The sequence below is a fragment of the Hyalella azteca genome, unplaced genomic scaffold (genome assembly GCF_000764305.2).
Source record: "Hyalella azteca isolate HAZT.00-mixed unplaced genomic scaffold, Hazt_2.0.2 contig4152, whole genome shotgun sequence".
Taxonomy (NCBI): Eukaryota; Metazoa; Arthropoda; class Malacostraca; order Amphipoda; family Hyalellidae; genus Hyalella; species Hyalella azteca.
The window spans coordinates 52146-68498 of record NW_025934377.1 but is presented as its reverse complement, the minus strand read 5'-3'; the positions used below and the strand labels follow the sequence as shown (position 1 = coordinate 68498).

The 16353-nt window shown below is 38.5% G+C and overlaps 1 protein-coding gene across 1 annotated transcript; it reads right to left on the bottom strand.

The window, feature by feature from the left end:
• Positions 1 to 3193: 3193 nt before the first annotated feature.
• On the bottom strand, positions 3194 to 16022 carry LOC108673096 (cylicin-2-like). The gene is made up of 5 exons (XM_018160878.1): positions 15978 to 16022; positions 15173 to 15404; positions 9354 to 10179; positions 8552 to 8693; positions 3194 to 3508 (listed from the first exon to the last, which is right to left on the bottom strand). Exons 1-5 carry the CDS (start codon positions 16020 to 16022, stop codon positions 3194 to 3196), a joined length of 1560 nt encoding a protein of 519 aa, XP_018016367.1.
• Between the last annotated feature and the right edge of the window lie 331 nt (positions 16023 to 16353).

The following is a 16353-nucleotide window of genomic DNA, read 5'->3' as shown; positions in this document are numbered from 1 at the left end:
CTAATATATAATCCTCCAGCTGGTCAAATTTTACATGAAAATCTTCGAAAAATTGGTCACCGAATTTGGTGGGAGAAATGCACTGAATAATTTTTTCTACATAGGAAAAAGTTTGTCGATGGTACGCGGAGAAAATCTGTTTTTACTTCGAGGTTCAAACTCATCTCCACGGTCACATGAACTTCTGATAATTCAGTGCGTTAATTTTGGAGCAATGAGGGAGAAGGTTTTTGCAGTGCTTCGGTATGAAGCAAAAGTATTTTCCCCAGTATTTTTTCTTCAATTTGCAGGTATTCACAATCGCATAGTATGCAGATGCCAAATTTTGCTCGACCTCAGACTAATAATTTGCAATGTGGGCTCCATGTGGCGGGCCATGTTGCTGGCCCGCGTCGTAGTTATGCTCCATGGAGGGCCCGTTGCTGCAGGGGACGTTGTCTCCATGGCCCGCGTCGTAGTTATGCTCCATGGAGGGCCCGTTGCTGCAGGGGACGTTGTCTCCATGGCCCGCGTCGTGGTTATGCTCCATGGAGGGCCCGTTGCTGCAGGGGATTGAAGAAATAGGTCCATGGCCTGTTGCCGTTTCTTGCACTTTTCGTGACATGATTTTACAACAGATCCGGCCTTCTGAACCCGGTCTTTGCATAAGCGACGGTTGTTTGAGATAGCTGCTGGACTTATTGACTGGTCCGTAATTTGCTAGGAATTTTAAGACTGAACATATGCTCCTGCATAGCTTCGTCTAGTTTGTTCTTGAAGGCGTTCATTCTCGGAGCGTCAACTATGCTATCAGGGAGGCTGCTCCACGTGTCGGTGACTCGAAGCGAGAAGAAATGTTGTCGCATGGATGTGTTACAACGCAGTTTTTTTAGTTATAGCCGAGGCCATAACTAATTATTGTTTCGAATTTTTGATCATCATTCGAGGGTAGAAATTTTACTTTCCTTAACCATTTCGTGACTTCTCGGGCCCAAGCCACTATGTACGTATAGGCGGAGGCGAACGAGACGGATTCCTTGTACATTTCCGGACCTCACAATTTAAAGCAGTTGCCCATCGAGAGTAATTTCTTTGGTATCTTAGAAAACTATAATCATCTGGTATACCTTTGCATTTTTTTACATCTAAAAAACGTTTTCCATCTCTCGTGTATTGTTCTTTTTCATCGTATTTACTGCAAAAAATGAATATGAAGAAATGAGCTCACGGTGAGGTATGAAGTCTGGATATGAAGGAATGAGTCAGTGAGAAGGAAATATGAATGAATATGAAGGAATGAGTCTACGAGAAGGAATTATTATTATTATTATTATTATTATATCATATGAATGAATATGAAGGAACGAGTCTACGAGAAGGTATTATATGAATGAATATGAAGGAATGAGTCTACAAGAAGGAATGTTAGAAATTTCCATATTACTTAGGTTCTAAGTTTCTTTTTCTTCATACCTATTATTGGTATGAATTTGTAAATAGCAGTGTGGCATTGTAACTTGATGGTGAAAGCACCTTTCTTCTTGGACGCGCTTCGGCAGTCTGTAATTAACGCCATACCTTTTCAATTCTATTTTTTTGTTTGAGTGATCACTCTCACTTTTCGTTTTGTTTATTTAAGTTTAAATGCATTTTCGCTCTTGCTTTATTTAGGAGGCAGACACCGACTCGATCTTGGGCATTGCCCTTTACTGTGGTTTAAACACCTTGGCCATAGGCTTATTAACTTAAATTAAATACTCGATATATATTCCTACCTTGATAAGAAGAACCGAGTTCTTCCAGTTAAATTTATTATTCCTTCGCAGTCTGCCTCTCCTACTACTATCATAATTACCCTTTATATGGTCTCTTTACATACCTCTTAAAGTTACAGCTTAACCGCTTGGTGGCTAAAGATTTTAATTAAGGTGGGTCCAGAGCTGTTATAGGTGGCACAATGCGTCTTAAATTTAGGCTGATTGAACTTATAATTTGATTACCAATTATCTTACAGCTATTTGTTTCTTTTATTCGATAGAAGAACTGCGGATCTGGTGGGAGAAAACATTCGATTTTTTGAGGACTTTCTGATGCGACACAGTTTACGATATACAGAGCCTTCAGTTTGTCATGGTGTGTTAAATTGGCTTCTGTGAATGTATTTATTGAAACTTAATGCGACATTGGAATATTATTGCTGTTATGCAGAATTGTATAATTTAAAAGATACTTCTTGCTTCTACAGTTATGTTGGGCAGGGTTTATTCGTCGGTATAACGTCGATAACCTGTAACGGAACCGCTACCAAGCGTTAATGTGTGGTTCTATCATCAATATTCTGAGAATGCGCCTGCTTTCTCAAGATTTGGACCAGTCGGCTTTGAAATAAAAGTTCAATTTTGTTTACCGTTTGGATTAAGCTCAACAGAAATTATATGAATGAATATGAAGGAATGAGTCTATAAGGAGGAATTATGAATGAATATGAAGGAATGAGTCTATAAGGAGGAATTATGAATGAATATGAAGGAATGAGTCTACAAGAAGGAATCATGAATGATTATATGAAGGAATGAGTGTACAAGAAGGAAATATGAATGAGTATGAAGGAATGAATGTGCTGTGAAGAATTATAAATAAATATGAAAGAATGACTCTGCGGTGACACTTATGAATAAACATGAAGGAATGAGTCTGCAGTAAATAAATATGAATGAGTATGAAGGAATGAGTCAGCTGCAAGGAATGAAGAATGAACGTGATTTAAAGAATGAAGTGAATGACTGAAACTGCGGTGAGGCACGAGGGATGAATATAAAGGAATGAATGTACAATAATGAATTAGGATCGAATTTGAATTAATGAACTAATGGTGTGGAACCTGAGAGTAGGATGTAAAATGTGAAGTAGACTGAAAAAAACTCAACACTTAGGAAGAAGTTGTGATTTAGGTTCCAATTAAATAATAATAGTAAGGGAAGATTATTAATTACATTCTAACTTCAATTTAGTTTGTGCAGTTAATTTTAAAATACTTTGTAAAGAATATTACTGTAAACTGGGAAGTATATTATTGCAAAAAAATAATGTCGCTACAACACGCATGATGGAAACCTCGGCTAAATTTCACTTTCCTCAACTGGAATGACCTCAGCTATGGTTTAAACAACTGGAATGGCTTCAGCTATGATTTCCTCGACTGGTATGGCCTCGGCTATGGTTTATCGACTGTAATGGCCTCAGCTATGGTTTTATTGACTGAAATGGCCTCGGCTATCTTTTTCCCAACATGAATGGCCTCAGGTATGGTTTCCCCAACGGGGATGGCCTCAGGTATGGTTTCCCCAACTGGAATTGACTCAGGTATGGTTTCCTCAACTGGAATGGCCTCAGGTATGGTTTCCCCAACTGGAATGGCCTCAGGTATGGTTTCTTCAACGGGGATGGCCTCAGGTATGGTTTCCCCAACTGTAATGGCCTCAGCGATGGCCTCTTTAGCGAGGCCTGCAGCTGAACAGGAGAGTAATGCCTGCTCATGAGGCAGAACGTATGCAGATTTTTCGAATGATGAGGCGGGCGATGAGGAACGTAGGGAAGCAGGGCTTGAAGGCACCATGTCTCATGGCTCATGAGCAGCCATTCCTTATGGCAATGGAAAGCCATGTCTCATGTCTCAAGGGAATCCATGTCTCATGTCTCTTGCCAATGGAAAGCCAGTTCTTATGTCTCGTGGCCGCCTTAGCGGTCTCAGATAAATAAGACTCAGACATCCCTGAAGAAATGAATATAAGATTGTGGCTTGACTTGTACTGCGGGTAAGAAGTGAATATGCGTAGGCGTCGTGCAAACTGGTTTTAGTTCGCATGTGCGGAATTAGATGCTAAATTTATTTTTTTAAGAACACTGAGGTATTCGGTTTCCATATTGCAAGCTCCAAATGAGATAATTAACTCGATTAATTAAAATCCTAATCTATTTGCATAGATTGCTTGCACAGCGCATGCAACATAATCTTGGAGCAGTGGCAATTTAATCATGAAATTGTACTAATTCATTGCCAAGCTATGAATAAATCTTATTCAAATTCAAACATGAATTTATAATTTAATTAAAGGGGCGAATAAATTAGAACTAGTTTTAATGTTCTTTAATTTCGAAATATTGGAACCCCAGGAAATATTTTTTTATTTATTGAGTTTTCTGAAAATTTTATTACTGAACGATGTTTTTATTTGTTCTTATGGGCACTGTAAATAATTTTGATTTTCCCTACCTGGGGCCATAGTTTCAAAACTCGCTAAGTTAACATAAGTACTTACGCTCTATTTTCTTATCTATGATTGGTGGATTTTGCTTGAAATGCCGTCAATGAATGTCTGATGAACTTACGATCACTTAACTTTTTTGAAAGTATAGGCCCTGTTATTTTCAAATTTCAGAAGCGGTGGGATGGGTACGATCATGGTTGAATTAATAATTCAATTTAATAATTCATCCATGGGTACGATTTCCTACGTGGATATCGGCATTCTGCATTCTCAGCCGCAAAATAAAAAATTAGATTGTTCAAAAATTAAAATTCTCAATTATATAACAGACAAATCGAATACCTACAAAACTGAAGACACAATTCAATAGTAAGTAATAAATTAAATTATCTAAAAACTAAAAAAATGCATTAATATTTATTAGACTTAATCCTAGAGAATATATTTGTTGAAAAAAATAAGTAGTGAATAAATACTTGAGAGGAAATTCAATCTCGCAAATGAGAAAACTGATGAAATTTTTACATTATTTTTGTAATTTTTCAGAGAGGTCGCATTTTATTGACCCCTGGACCCCCTCAGAACTTTTATAAACTCAGGCTCGATTTATCAGTTTTGCTCTGCGCCGTAAACCGAATACAACAACCGGCGCAACCTGAGACCTGGGCCTGAGTGGCCCGACGTGGGGCCGTGCAGAGTGAATGGTGGGGCCGTGCAGAGTGCATGGTGGGGCCTTGCAGAGTGAATGGCGGGGCCGTGCAGAGTGAATGGTGGGGCCGTACAGAGTGCATGGTGGGGCCTTGCAGAGTGTTTGGGCCGTGCAGAGTGAATGGTGGGGCCGTGCAGAGTGAATGGTGGGGCCTTGCAGAGTGAATGGTGGGGCCGTGCAGAGTGAATGGCGGGGCCGTGCAGAGTGGGGCCGTGCAGAGTGAATGGTGGGGCCGTGCAGAGTGAATGGTGGGCCTTGCAGAGTGAATGGTGGGGCCTTGACAGATTGAAAAATTAATACTCGAGAATGATCAATAATCTCGTGAAAAATTCATTCGATATCCTGACAAGCGAAGCAATGCGATCAAATAACTGAATTTATAAAAAGATATCTTTGTATAGAATGAAATATTTCTAAGTAAACAGCTTACGATCATCGTAGAACATCAGTTCGTCGTTGAACTTACGACTGTCGTAAGGTTTCGTGGCCCATGACAGCAAGCGACGTCGGGACCAGCAAATGCAGTTAAGAGCAGAACCGCCCGGCACGACCTGCTGTAAATTGCAGCAGATTGGCATTAGCTGTAAATTAACGGGAAATGTTGGCTTGCCGGTCAGCGATTGGCCAGAGAGGCGGCCGCTGATAAATCGACCACAATTTTAGATGGTCACTTGCTGTTTGTAGACTGACATTTGACGCTGTTCACAATCAAGCCAATAAATGAATTACTTATTAAAACTATCAAAATTAACGGAAAATGTTGGCATGTAGGTCAGTGATTGGCCAGAGAAGCGGCCACCGATAAATCGGCTTCAATTTTAAGTCGGTCACTTGCTGCTTTTAGACTGACATTTGACGCTGTACAGAAGCAAGCTAAATGAATTACTCCTTAAAATGATGGAAATTAATTAAAATGTGGGTACTGAAGCTGGAATAAAGTTACTAACCCATTAAATAAAGTTATTAATCAGCGGGAGTTAAAAAAAATATATTCCCGCTGAACACTGAAATCTAAAATGTAAACTAAAATCAAAATATAAAAAGTATTTATAAAAAAAAGTAAAATAAAGTATTTATAATCAAGGCCGATTTATTTCGGTCGCTGATCAAATTAAACACTGATTAGAAAATACACTGATTTATTAAGGACTATAATAAGTCGTTGTTTGGTATCCAGAAATATTCTCATTATCATCACATGGTACATGCTACGAGGATCCGAAATTATAATCCACGAAATATAATTCAGTTTATCGAGAGGTAATATGGTAATTCAGTTTATCAAGAGGTAACATGGTAATTCAGTTTATCGAGAGGTAACATGGTAATTCAGTTTATCAAGAGGTAATATGGTAATTCAGTTTATCGAGAGGTAANGAACTTACGATCACTTAACTTTTTTGAAAGTATAGGCCCTGTTATTTTCAAATTTCAGAAGCGGTGGGATGGGTACGATCATGGTTGAATTAATAATTCAATTTAATAATTCATCCATGGGTACGATTTCCTACGTGGATATCGGCATTCTGCATTCTCAGCCGCAAAATAAAAAATTAGATTGTTTAAAAATTAAAATTCTCAATTACATAACAGATAAATCGAATACAAAATTGAAGACACAATTCAATAGTAAGTAATGAATTTTTTATTAAAAATTCATTAATATTTATTAGACTTAATCCTAGAGAATACATTTGTTGAAAAAAATAAGTAGTGAATAAATACTTGAGAGGAAATTCAATCTCGCAAATGAGAAAACTGATAAAAATTTTACATTATTTTTGTAATTTTTCAGAGAGGTAGTATTTTGTTGACCTCTTGACCGCCTCAAAACTTTTATAAACTCAGGCTCGATTTGTCAGTTTTGTTCTGCGCCGTAAACCGAATACAACAACCGGCGCAACCTGAGACCTGGGGCTGAGTGCCGGACGTGAGGCGTGCAGAGTGAATGGTGGGGCCGTGCAGAGTGAATGGTGGGGCAGTGCAGAGTGAATGGTGGGGCCGTGCAGAGTGAATGGTGGGGCCGTGCAGAGTGAAATACTTCTTAATAGGCGAGAATGTTCAATAATCTCAAGAGAATCTCCTTCGATATTATGACAGGCAAAGCAATAAAATAAAATAACTGAAATTAGAACAAATATATTTAAGATGAAATATCACATGTAAGTTAGTAAAGAACTTACGATCATCGTAGAACATCAGCTCGCCGTTGAACTTACGACAGTTGTAAGGTTTCGTGGTCCAGGATAGCAAGCGACGCCTGGACCAGCAAATGCTGTTAAGAACAGAACCGCCCGGCACGACCTGCTGTAAATTGCAGCAGATTGGCATTAGCTGTAAATTAATGGAAGTTGGTCACTTGCTGCTTTTAGACTGACATTTGATGCTGTTCACAATCAAGCCAACAAATGAATTGCTTATTAAAACTATTAAAATTAACGGAACATGTTGGCATGCAGGTCAGCGATTGGCCAGAGAGGCGGCCGCCGATAAATCGGCTACAATTTTAGTTGGTCACTTGCTGCTTTTACACTGATATTTGACGCTGTTCGGAATCAAGCTTAAGACAAGTAAATGAATTACTTATTAAAATTATTGAAATAAAATTAAAATGAGGGTACTACAAATCGAATAAAGTTACTAACCCTCTAGATAAGGTTATCAATAAGCGGGAGTTCCAAAAAATATATGCACGCTGAACACTGAAGTCTAAAATATAAAGTATAAACAAAAAAAAGTATTTATAAAAATATAAAATAAAGTATTAATGATCAAGGCCGATTTATTTCGGTCACTGATCAAATTCAACACTGATCAGAAAATAACACTGATTAATTCTAAGGACTATAATAAGTCGTCATTTTCACCCTGAATAATGCACACCCTGAATAATGCACACCCTGAATAATGCACACCCTGAATAATGCACACCCTACCTTATGTGTACGCCTGAAGTTCACAGTGTTGAACAAATGAATTTTTAAAGCAAAGGTAGAGCACATTTCAGTCGCCACTCGCCAGCCCCTGCGACTGCGTCGTAGTTGAACAAACAAGCAACAGAAATATTGCTGCTATTCGTTGCTAACTTGCTTGTTGTTGACGCTGATGAATGCCGGCAGTAGAACCGGACATCTTCTCTTTGTTTCAGGTGAGGAGTCTTGAAAAAGACTTATGTTTGCCGGACGAGTTAAGGAGAATGAACGAAAATTGGTAAAAAGAAATACTGTGTTCGCCAAGACGAACAAAGGTGAATGTACGAAAACAGAAGAAAAAAAATTACGTTTGTCTGACGAGCAATGGAAGACGTACGAATGCTAGTGAAAAAAAACGATTTATGTTTGCCTAGCGGGCGAAAGTGAATGCACAAACACTATAAAAAGAAGAACTGAGGTTGGCTGACTAGAAGAAAAGAACACCAGCAAGAAATAAACTAAATTTACAAGACAAAAAAGCTCTTAGTGATACGATTGCATTCATTTTACAAGCCAAATTGATGGCAGGCTTTAGGAATGTAGATCGCGTGGCCAGCGTATCCTTTACAAGGCTTGATTCAAAGGCAGGAAACTTCCTATTGAGAACAGGAAGAACATCTCACCCGTTCTTGAGACGCACGAGCGACTTCCTTCGATAGGATGTGTACCTGGTAAACAGATCCTCCTGTTGCCAGGTCCTCCTGTTGCCAGATCCTCCTGTTGCCAGATCCTCCTGTTGCCAGATCCTCCTGTTGCCAGATCCTCCTGTTGATACACATCTAGATGTGTATAAGAGACAGAGGTAATATGGTAATTCAGTTTATTGAGAGGTAATATGGTAATTCAGTTTATCAAGAGGTAATATGGTAATTCAGTTTATCAAGAGGTAACATGGTAATTCAGTTTATCGAGAGGTAACATGGTAATTCAGTTTATCGAGAGGTAACATGGTAATTCAGTTTATCGAGAGGTAACATGGTAATTCAGTTTTCCAAGAGGTAATATGGTAATTCAGTTTATCGAGTGGTAACATGGTAATTCAGTTTTTCAAGAGGTAATATGGTAATTCAGTTTTTTTCAAAAATTTTATGCCCGTAGGCGACTCTTCGCTTATAATAAAGTGAAAGAAAATTGATAATATACATTACAATCACGTTTAGTTGTTTGACATATGTCGAGGCTGAAAGATGACACATATCAATAAAAATATTTAACGTGAATAATTCTGTCACAAAGTTTAATGTCTGCCTGTATGTCGAAAGTTGTGAACACTTCCTAAATTTTTCGCAAGATTTCTTCTACCGGAAAGTCATTCCCATTTTGAATTAATGTGTGTAAATTAAAAGCATTGTCGAATTTGAGGTTTCCCTCATAAAAATCTGGCGAAAGTAGAAATTAAATATGGATTTCCATGAATAATCTTACGTTTGAGGGTTCGCGAGGGCGGCTCGATTACCATGATTCTCTTGCTGTCTCTGTGCTGTCTCTGTGCTGTGTCTTGCTGTCTCTTGCTGTCTCTGTGCTGTGTCTTGCTGTCTCTTGCTGTCTCTGTGCTGTGTCCTGCTGTCTCTTGCTGTCTCTGCGCTGTGTCTTGCTGTCTCTTGCTGTCTCTGTGCTGTGTCTTGCTGTCTCTTGCTGTCTCTGTGCTGTGTCCTGCTGTCTCTTGCTGTCTCTGCGCTGTGTCTTGCTGTCTCTTGCTGTCTCTGCGCTGTGTCTTGCTGTCTCTTGCTGTCTCTGTGCTGTGTCCTGCTGTCTCTTGCTGTCTCTGTGCTGTGTCCTGCTGTCTCTTGCTGTCTCTGCGCTGTGTCTTGCTGTCTCTTGCTGTCTCTGTGCTGTGTCTTGCTGTCTCTTGCTGTCTCTGTGCTGTGTCCTGCTGTCTCTTGCTGTCTCTGCGCTGTGTCTTGCTGTCTCTTGCTGTCTCTGCGCTGTGTCTTGCTGTCTCTTGCTGTCTCTGTGCTGTGTCCTGCTGTCTCTTGCTGTCTCTGTGCTGTGTCCTGCTGTCTCTTGCTGTCTCTGCGCTGTGTCTTGCTGTCTCTTGCTGTCTCTGTGCTGTGTCCTGCTGTCTCTTGCTGTCTCTGTGCTGTGTCCTGCTGTCTCTTGCTGTCTCTGCGCTGTGTCTTGCTGTCTCTTGCTGCCTCTGTGCCGTGTCTTGCTATCTCTGCATTGTATCTTTCTGTTTCTGTGCTGTCTCTTGCGGTCTCTGGCTGTCTCTGCGCTGCGTCTTGCTGTTTCTCTTGCTTTCGCTTGGTACCTGTTATACCTTAATGCATGATTTTACCGAATGTTGTTGTGTTATTTTCATGCAATGCTGAAGCCTCATGATACGGTAAACCCAATCCAGTTGTTCCTCAATGTAATACATATAATAAAATGCTCCCAACTTGTAGTCATAAATAACACATATTAAAAAATCATCAAAACTCAATTATTTCAAAAGAAGAGCAAGATGAACGTCTTTCTTAGCAAGTAAATTCAATTTACAGTAAAACTCGCATGCCAACAAAACTTTGAAGATTACTTCAACTTGAAATACAGTATTAACAGTTTTCATAGAGCTAGAATAAATTAATTGTTGCAATGCATATTATGCATGCAGATCAGGGTAATTTCAAACTAAAATAGTTTTTGATAATATATCAAGTTTTTCTGTTTCATTGAAGCTTTCTGGAATTTTACGGAAAAGTATTATTACGCGGAAAAGTGTTTGCCGCTACACCATCCCTCCGCGCTGGTTACTAGCCACGTGCGAATAAAAGAAGGCAAGTGATCTGCGTTATAATATACATAGATATATATACAAATTATATCATCTTATTATATGGAAGTTTTACAATCATTTCCCTCTCAAGGCTTTATTATAGATAGAAGATGAAAAACATATCTAAGGGTTGACGAGTGATTAAGATCAATCAAATTTTAGCGGTGAGTTGTGGGTGTAAATCCGCAGCCAGTGGGAAAATTTTGCGATATTCGGACAAAAATTGCGATATTCGGAAATTTTGCGATATTCGCAAACCATCTCTTCAACGCTTACACAGATAAAATGTTTATAAATTTATTTGAAATTTGATTTATTGACAATTGTGTTCAAGTTAGAAAGTTTTCTGAAATTCTCACTCCATTACTTTATCTGTGCTACGATTTGGCTTGAATTTTATTAAATTTTCTGTCTCCGAGGAGTCAGGAGAATATTTTACTGAAATTGAGTGATGAACAGGTTACTTTAAAACACATATTCTTCTGCATCATTGTAATTGGGTAGTCAAATTAAAACAAATTTTTTTGTGATATTTGAGAGCCATTTTTCCTTTGTCCATTAGATGAATAGAGGAAGATAATAAAACATTAGTTCATCGTGACAGACCATCTGGCAATAGTCCCTAAATAGCGTTACCATTAGACGATGATAATCAATTATTTATAACCATTCAGTTAATGGTCCACAATTACATTACTGATAGGAAATATTCCTTCAAAATATTGTCATTCCCCCAAAATTATAGCCATTACAACATGACTGCCTCAAATCTATACCCTCACTACCACCCCTCATGTGCCTTGTTTTGCTGTCTCTGTGCTGCCTCTTTCTGTCTCTGTGCTGCGTTTTCTGTCTCTTGCTGTCTCTGTGCTGTGTTTTGCTGTCTCTGTACTGCCTCTGGCTGTCTCTGTGCTGTGTCTTGCTGTTTCTCTTGCTTTCGCTTGGTACCTGTTAAACATTCATGCTTTATTTCACCGAATGTTGTTGTGTTATTTTCATGCAATGCTGTAGCCTCATGATACGGTAAAACCAATCCAGTTGTTCCGCCATGTAATACATATAATATAATGCTCTCAATTAGTAGTCATAAATAGTACACATTAAAAAAATTAACTAAAACCCGATTATTTCGAAAGAACAGCAAGATAAACGTCTTCCCTTGCAAGTAACTGCAATTCACAATGAAACTCGCATGCCAACAAAAATTTAAGAAGATTACTTCAACTAAAATTAGTAACAGTTTCCCTTGAGCTAGAATATATTAACTGGTTAAATGCATATTATGATGGCAACTCAGGGTAATTTCAAACTAAAATAATTTTTTATAATATATATCTGTTCTTTTTTAACATTGAAGTTTCCTGGAATTTTACGGAAAAGTATTCTTGCGCGGAAAAGTGTTTGCCGCTACACCATCCCTCCGCGCTGGTTACTAGCCACGTGCGAATAAAATAAGGCACGTGATCTGCGTTATAATATACATAGATATATATATATAGATATATATAAAATATATCATCTTATTTTATGGAAGTATTAGCATCATTTACTTCTCAAGGCTTTATTAACAATAGAAGATGAATAGCATATCTCAGGTGTTTCCGAGTGATTAAGATCAATCAAATTTTAGCGGTGAGTTGTGGGTGTAAATCCGCAGCCAGTAAGAAAATACTGCGATTGTCAGAGGCCTTCGCAAACCTTCTCTTCAACGCTCACACAGATAAAATGTTTATAAATCTATTTGTAATTTGATTTATTGACAATTGCGTTCAAGTTTGAAAGTTTTCTGAAATTCTTACTCCATTACTTTATCTGTGGTACGATCTGGCTTAAATTTTTTAAATTTTCTGATTTCGATGCGTAAGGAAAATATTTTACTGAAAGCGAGTGCCGAATAGGTTTCTTTTAAGTCAGGAAAATATTGTACAGAAAGTAGGTGAATAACAAGTCTCTTTAAAACACGTCTACTGTCTCATTGTGACTGGGGAGTCAAATTAAGACAGAATTGCTTTTTTTTGTGGCATCTGTGAGCCATTTTTCCTTCATTCATTACATAAAAAGAGGAAGATAACAAAATATTAGTTCACCATTACAGCCATCAAGTAATAGTCATTAAATAGTGTTACCATTAGACGATGATAATCAATTATATATAACCACCAAGTTAATGGTCTACAATTACTTTGCTGTTAGACAATATTCCTGCAAAATATTGTTGTTTCCCCAAAAATATTGTCATTAAAATATAACTGCCTAAAATCTATACCCTCACTACCACCCCTCATATCACTACCCTCACTACCACCCCTCACATCACTACCCTCACTACCAACCCTCATATCTTTACCCTCACTACCACCCCTCATATCACTACCCTCACTACCACCCCTCACATCACTACCCTCACTACCACCCCTCACATCACTACCCTCACTACCACCCCTCATATCACTACCCTCACTACCACCCCTCACATCACTACCCTCACTACCACCCCTCATATCTTTACCCTCACTACCACCCCTCACATCACTACCCTCACTACCACCCCTTATATCACTACCCTCACTACCACCCCTCACATTACTACCCTCACTACTACCCCTCATATCTTTACCCTCACTACCACCCCTCACATCACTACCCTCACTACCACCCCTCACATCACTACCCTCACTACCACCCCTCAAATCTCCACCCCTCACATCACTACCCTCACTACCACCCCTCACATCACTACCCTCACTACCACCCTCACATCACTACCCTCACTACGAGTCACCATTAATCATAAGGCCGAGATTACGCCTTGCCAAGGCAGAATCAAAGGCGTCAAGAGCGTCTTAAGAACTGCCAAGAATTGGGCGCCGGGCACAAAATTTCGCGTTATTTTCAAGCGTATTTTGAAGACGCTGTGAAAGGCGTCAATAGACTTGCTTTCATTCCCCGGGATTAATTCAGTCTTGAGGTTCTAAGATGAATGGATGCTAAAATACATGGGTGGAAAGTTTGTTAAATCATTTAATCTCGTTTATATATGTGGAAGTTTGTTTCTTTGTGCGTTATTTTGAGCTCTGGCACAGTGATATACATGGACAGTTGGCGCTCGAGTCCAAAATAACAAACTTTATTATTTATTTATAGTTTCGAAAGCGCTATGAAATAAGTCTTTAGAATTTAAATAATGTATTAAGTAAGCTTGTGTTATTAAAAACCGAGTAAATTAGCTCCGTAATTTTACAACCCTATATTAAAATAACATTCATGTCCCGGAAAAAAATTCACTATCACCTTAGACCTTGCATCAATATCATGTTTGCCTTGCATAAATACTGTTTATCATTAACAATAATATTAAATAATCATTATTACTAATATTTAATTAGTGCAGGTGGTTGTTTGGTAACACAGCCTGCCAAAAACTAAAGCGTAAATTTCATTTATATATATTTGAATGGTTTTCGATGTTGGCAAAGTTGTATTTATCGAAACACGTTACGTTTTACTACTGATGCTGAGAACTTATGGTGTGCATTTGATCGTTGTTGATAGAACATTATAGTGAAGTTTTCCATCTGAAATTTGATCCTCAATTTCGTTATGGAGTTCTTCTTACTTAAACTTCATTGTAAAATAAGCTTCTAACATCACATTAAAATAAACTTCCTTTATGATTTAGGTTTAAGGAATAGATGTGCTGCGTTGAAATTCTTTTCGTACATTGTTGAAGTTTATGCATGCCCATATTCGCACTGAGTTTAAATTCATGATCATATTTGAAACATATTGAAATTTTATAATGTGCACCCTGAATAATGCACACTCTATACCTTATGTATACGCCTGAAGTTCACAGTGTTGAACAAATGAATTTTTAAAGCAAAGGTAGAGCACATTTCAGTCGCCACTCACCAGCCCCTGCGATTGCGTCGTAGTTGAACAAACAAGCAACAGAAATATTGCTGCAATTCGTTGCTAACTTGCTTGTTGTTGACGCTGATGAATGCCGGCAGTACAACCGGACATCTTCTCTTTGTTTCAGGCAAAGAGTCTTGAAAAAGACTTATGTTTGCCGGACGAGTTAAGGAGAATGAACGAAAAGTGGTAAAAGAAATACTGTGGTCGCCAAGACGAGCAAAGGTGAATGTACGAAAACAAAAGAAAAAATTTACGTTTGTCTAACGAGCAATGGAAGACGTACGAATGCTAGTGAAAAAACGATTTATGTTTCCCTAGCGAACGAAAGTGAATGCACAAACACTATAAAAAGAAGAACTGAGGTTGGCTGACTAGAAGAAAAGAACACCAGCAAGAAAAAAACTAAATTTACAAGACGAAAAAGCTCTTAGTGATACGATTGCATTCATTTTACAAGTCAAATTGATGGCAGGCTTTAGGAATGTAGATCGCGCGGCCATCGTATCCTTTACAAGGCTTGATTCAAAGGCAGGAAGCCTTCCTATTGAGAACAGGAAGAACCTCTCACCCGTTCTTGCGACGCACGAGCGACTTCCTTCGATAGGATGTGTACCTGGTAAACAGATCCTCCTGTTGCCAGATCCTCCTGTTGCCAGATCCTCCTGTTGCCAGTTGTTGCCAGATCCTCTTGTTGCCAGATCCTCTTGTTGCCAGATCCTCTTGTTGCCTGATCCTCCTGTTGCCAGATCCTCTTGTTGCCAGATCCTCTTGTTGCCAGATCCTCCTGTTGCCAGATCCTCCTGTTGCCAATTGACTTGAGCGAAGGAATGATTGTCCGCAAGTTAAGAGCCTGGCTTGGAAATCCTTCTATCGAGTACAGGATTCAGCTACTTAGACAAGAAATTTTTAAATTTACACGCTGTACGAAGTTACAGTTGTGCAGCGAAGAATATATGGACGAATAAATAGTTTTAATAGACCAAACTGTTGAAAATAATTTTGATTACTAGAGATTTTGATTAAAGATAAATTCTCCGTCAACAATATATGTCGAGACGTCGCAAACATCCATTTTTATTAACAATATTTTGTTAACTAAAGTGATTTATTCTGATGAATTACACATTTATTTATGATACACCAGTGAACTGACGAATCGTGGCTTCATAAAACCTCTTTATTAACGAAAATGTTAATCTGTAAAAGCGAGGAAATTGTATTTTCCTTTAATAGGGGAAGGCCTGTTAGTCTCTTATCCAAGTGACATGGAGGCTGAAACACATTTTTTGGAAAAGCAAACTAAAATACATAAATCAACTCACCACACATAAGACTCAGTCTTTGAGAGGTTGTCGGTCTTGCAGGTCTCTTACCGCGGTCTCTGTCTCGTCTTCTGCCTTTGTGTTTCGTTGCCCCATTTATTCACTAGATGAATGTGCCGGTATACTCGAGATTGTCTTTGCAATTCAATGACCCATCCATTCACTACAAACATGTCTCGGTGTACTCGTGATTGCCTGCGAAATTCAATTACTCAATATTTCAACACACGTTTGTTTTGGTTTGCACGAGATTTCCTTATAGTTATTTAATGCCCCAATATATTACCACAATGACATTTGTCTCTGTATACACGAGGTTATCCAAGCAATTAAATGCGCCATCCATTCACTACATACATGTATCTGTATACACGAGGTTAACCGTACAATTCAATGCCCCTTCCATTCACTACATAGATTTCTCTGT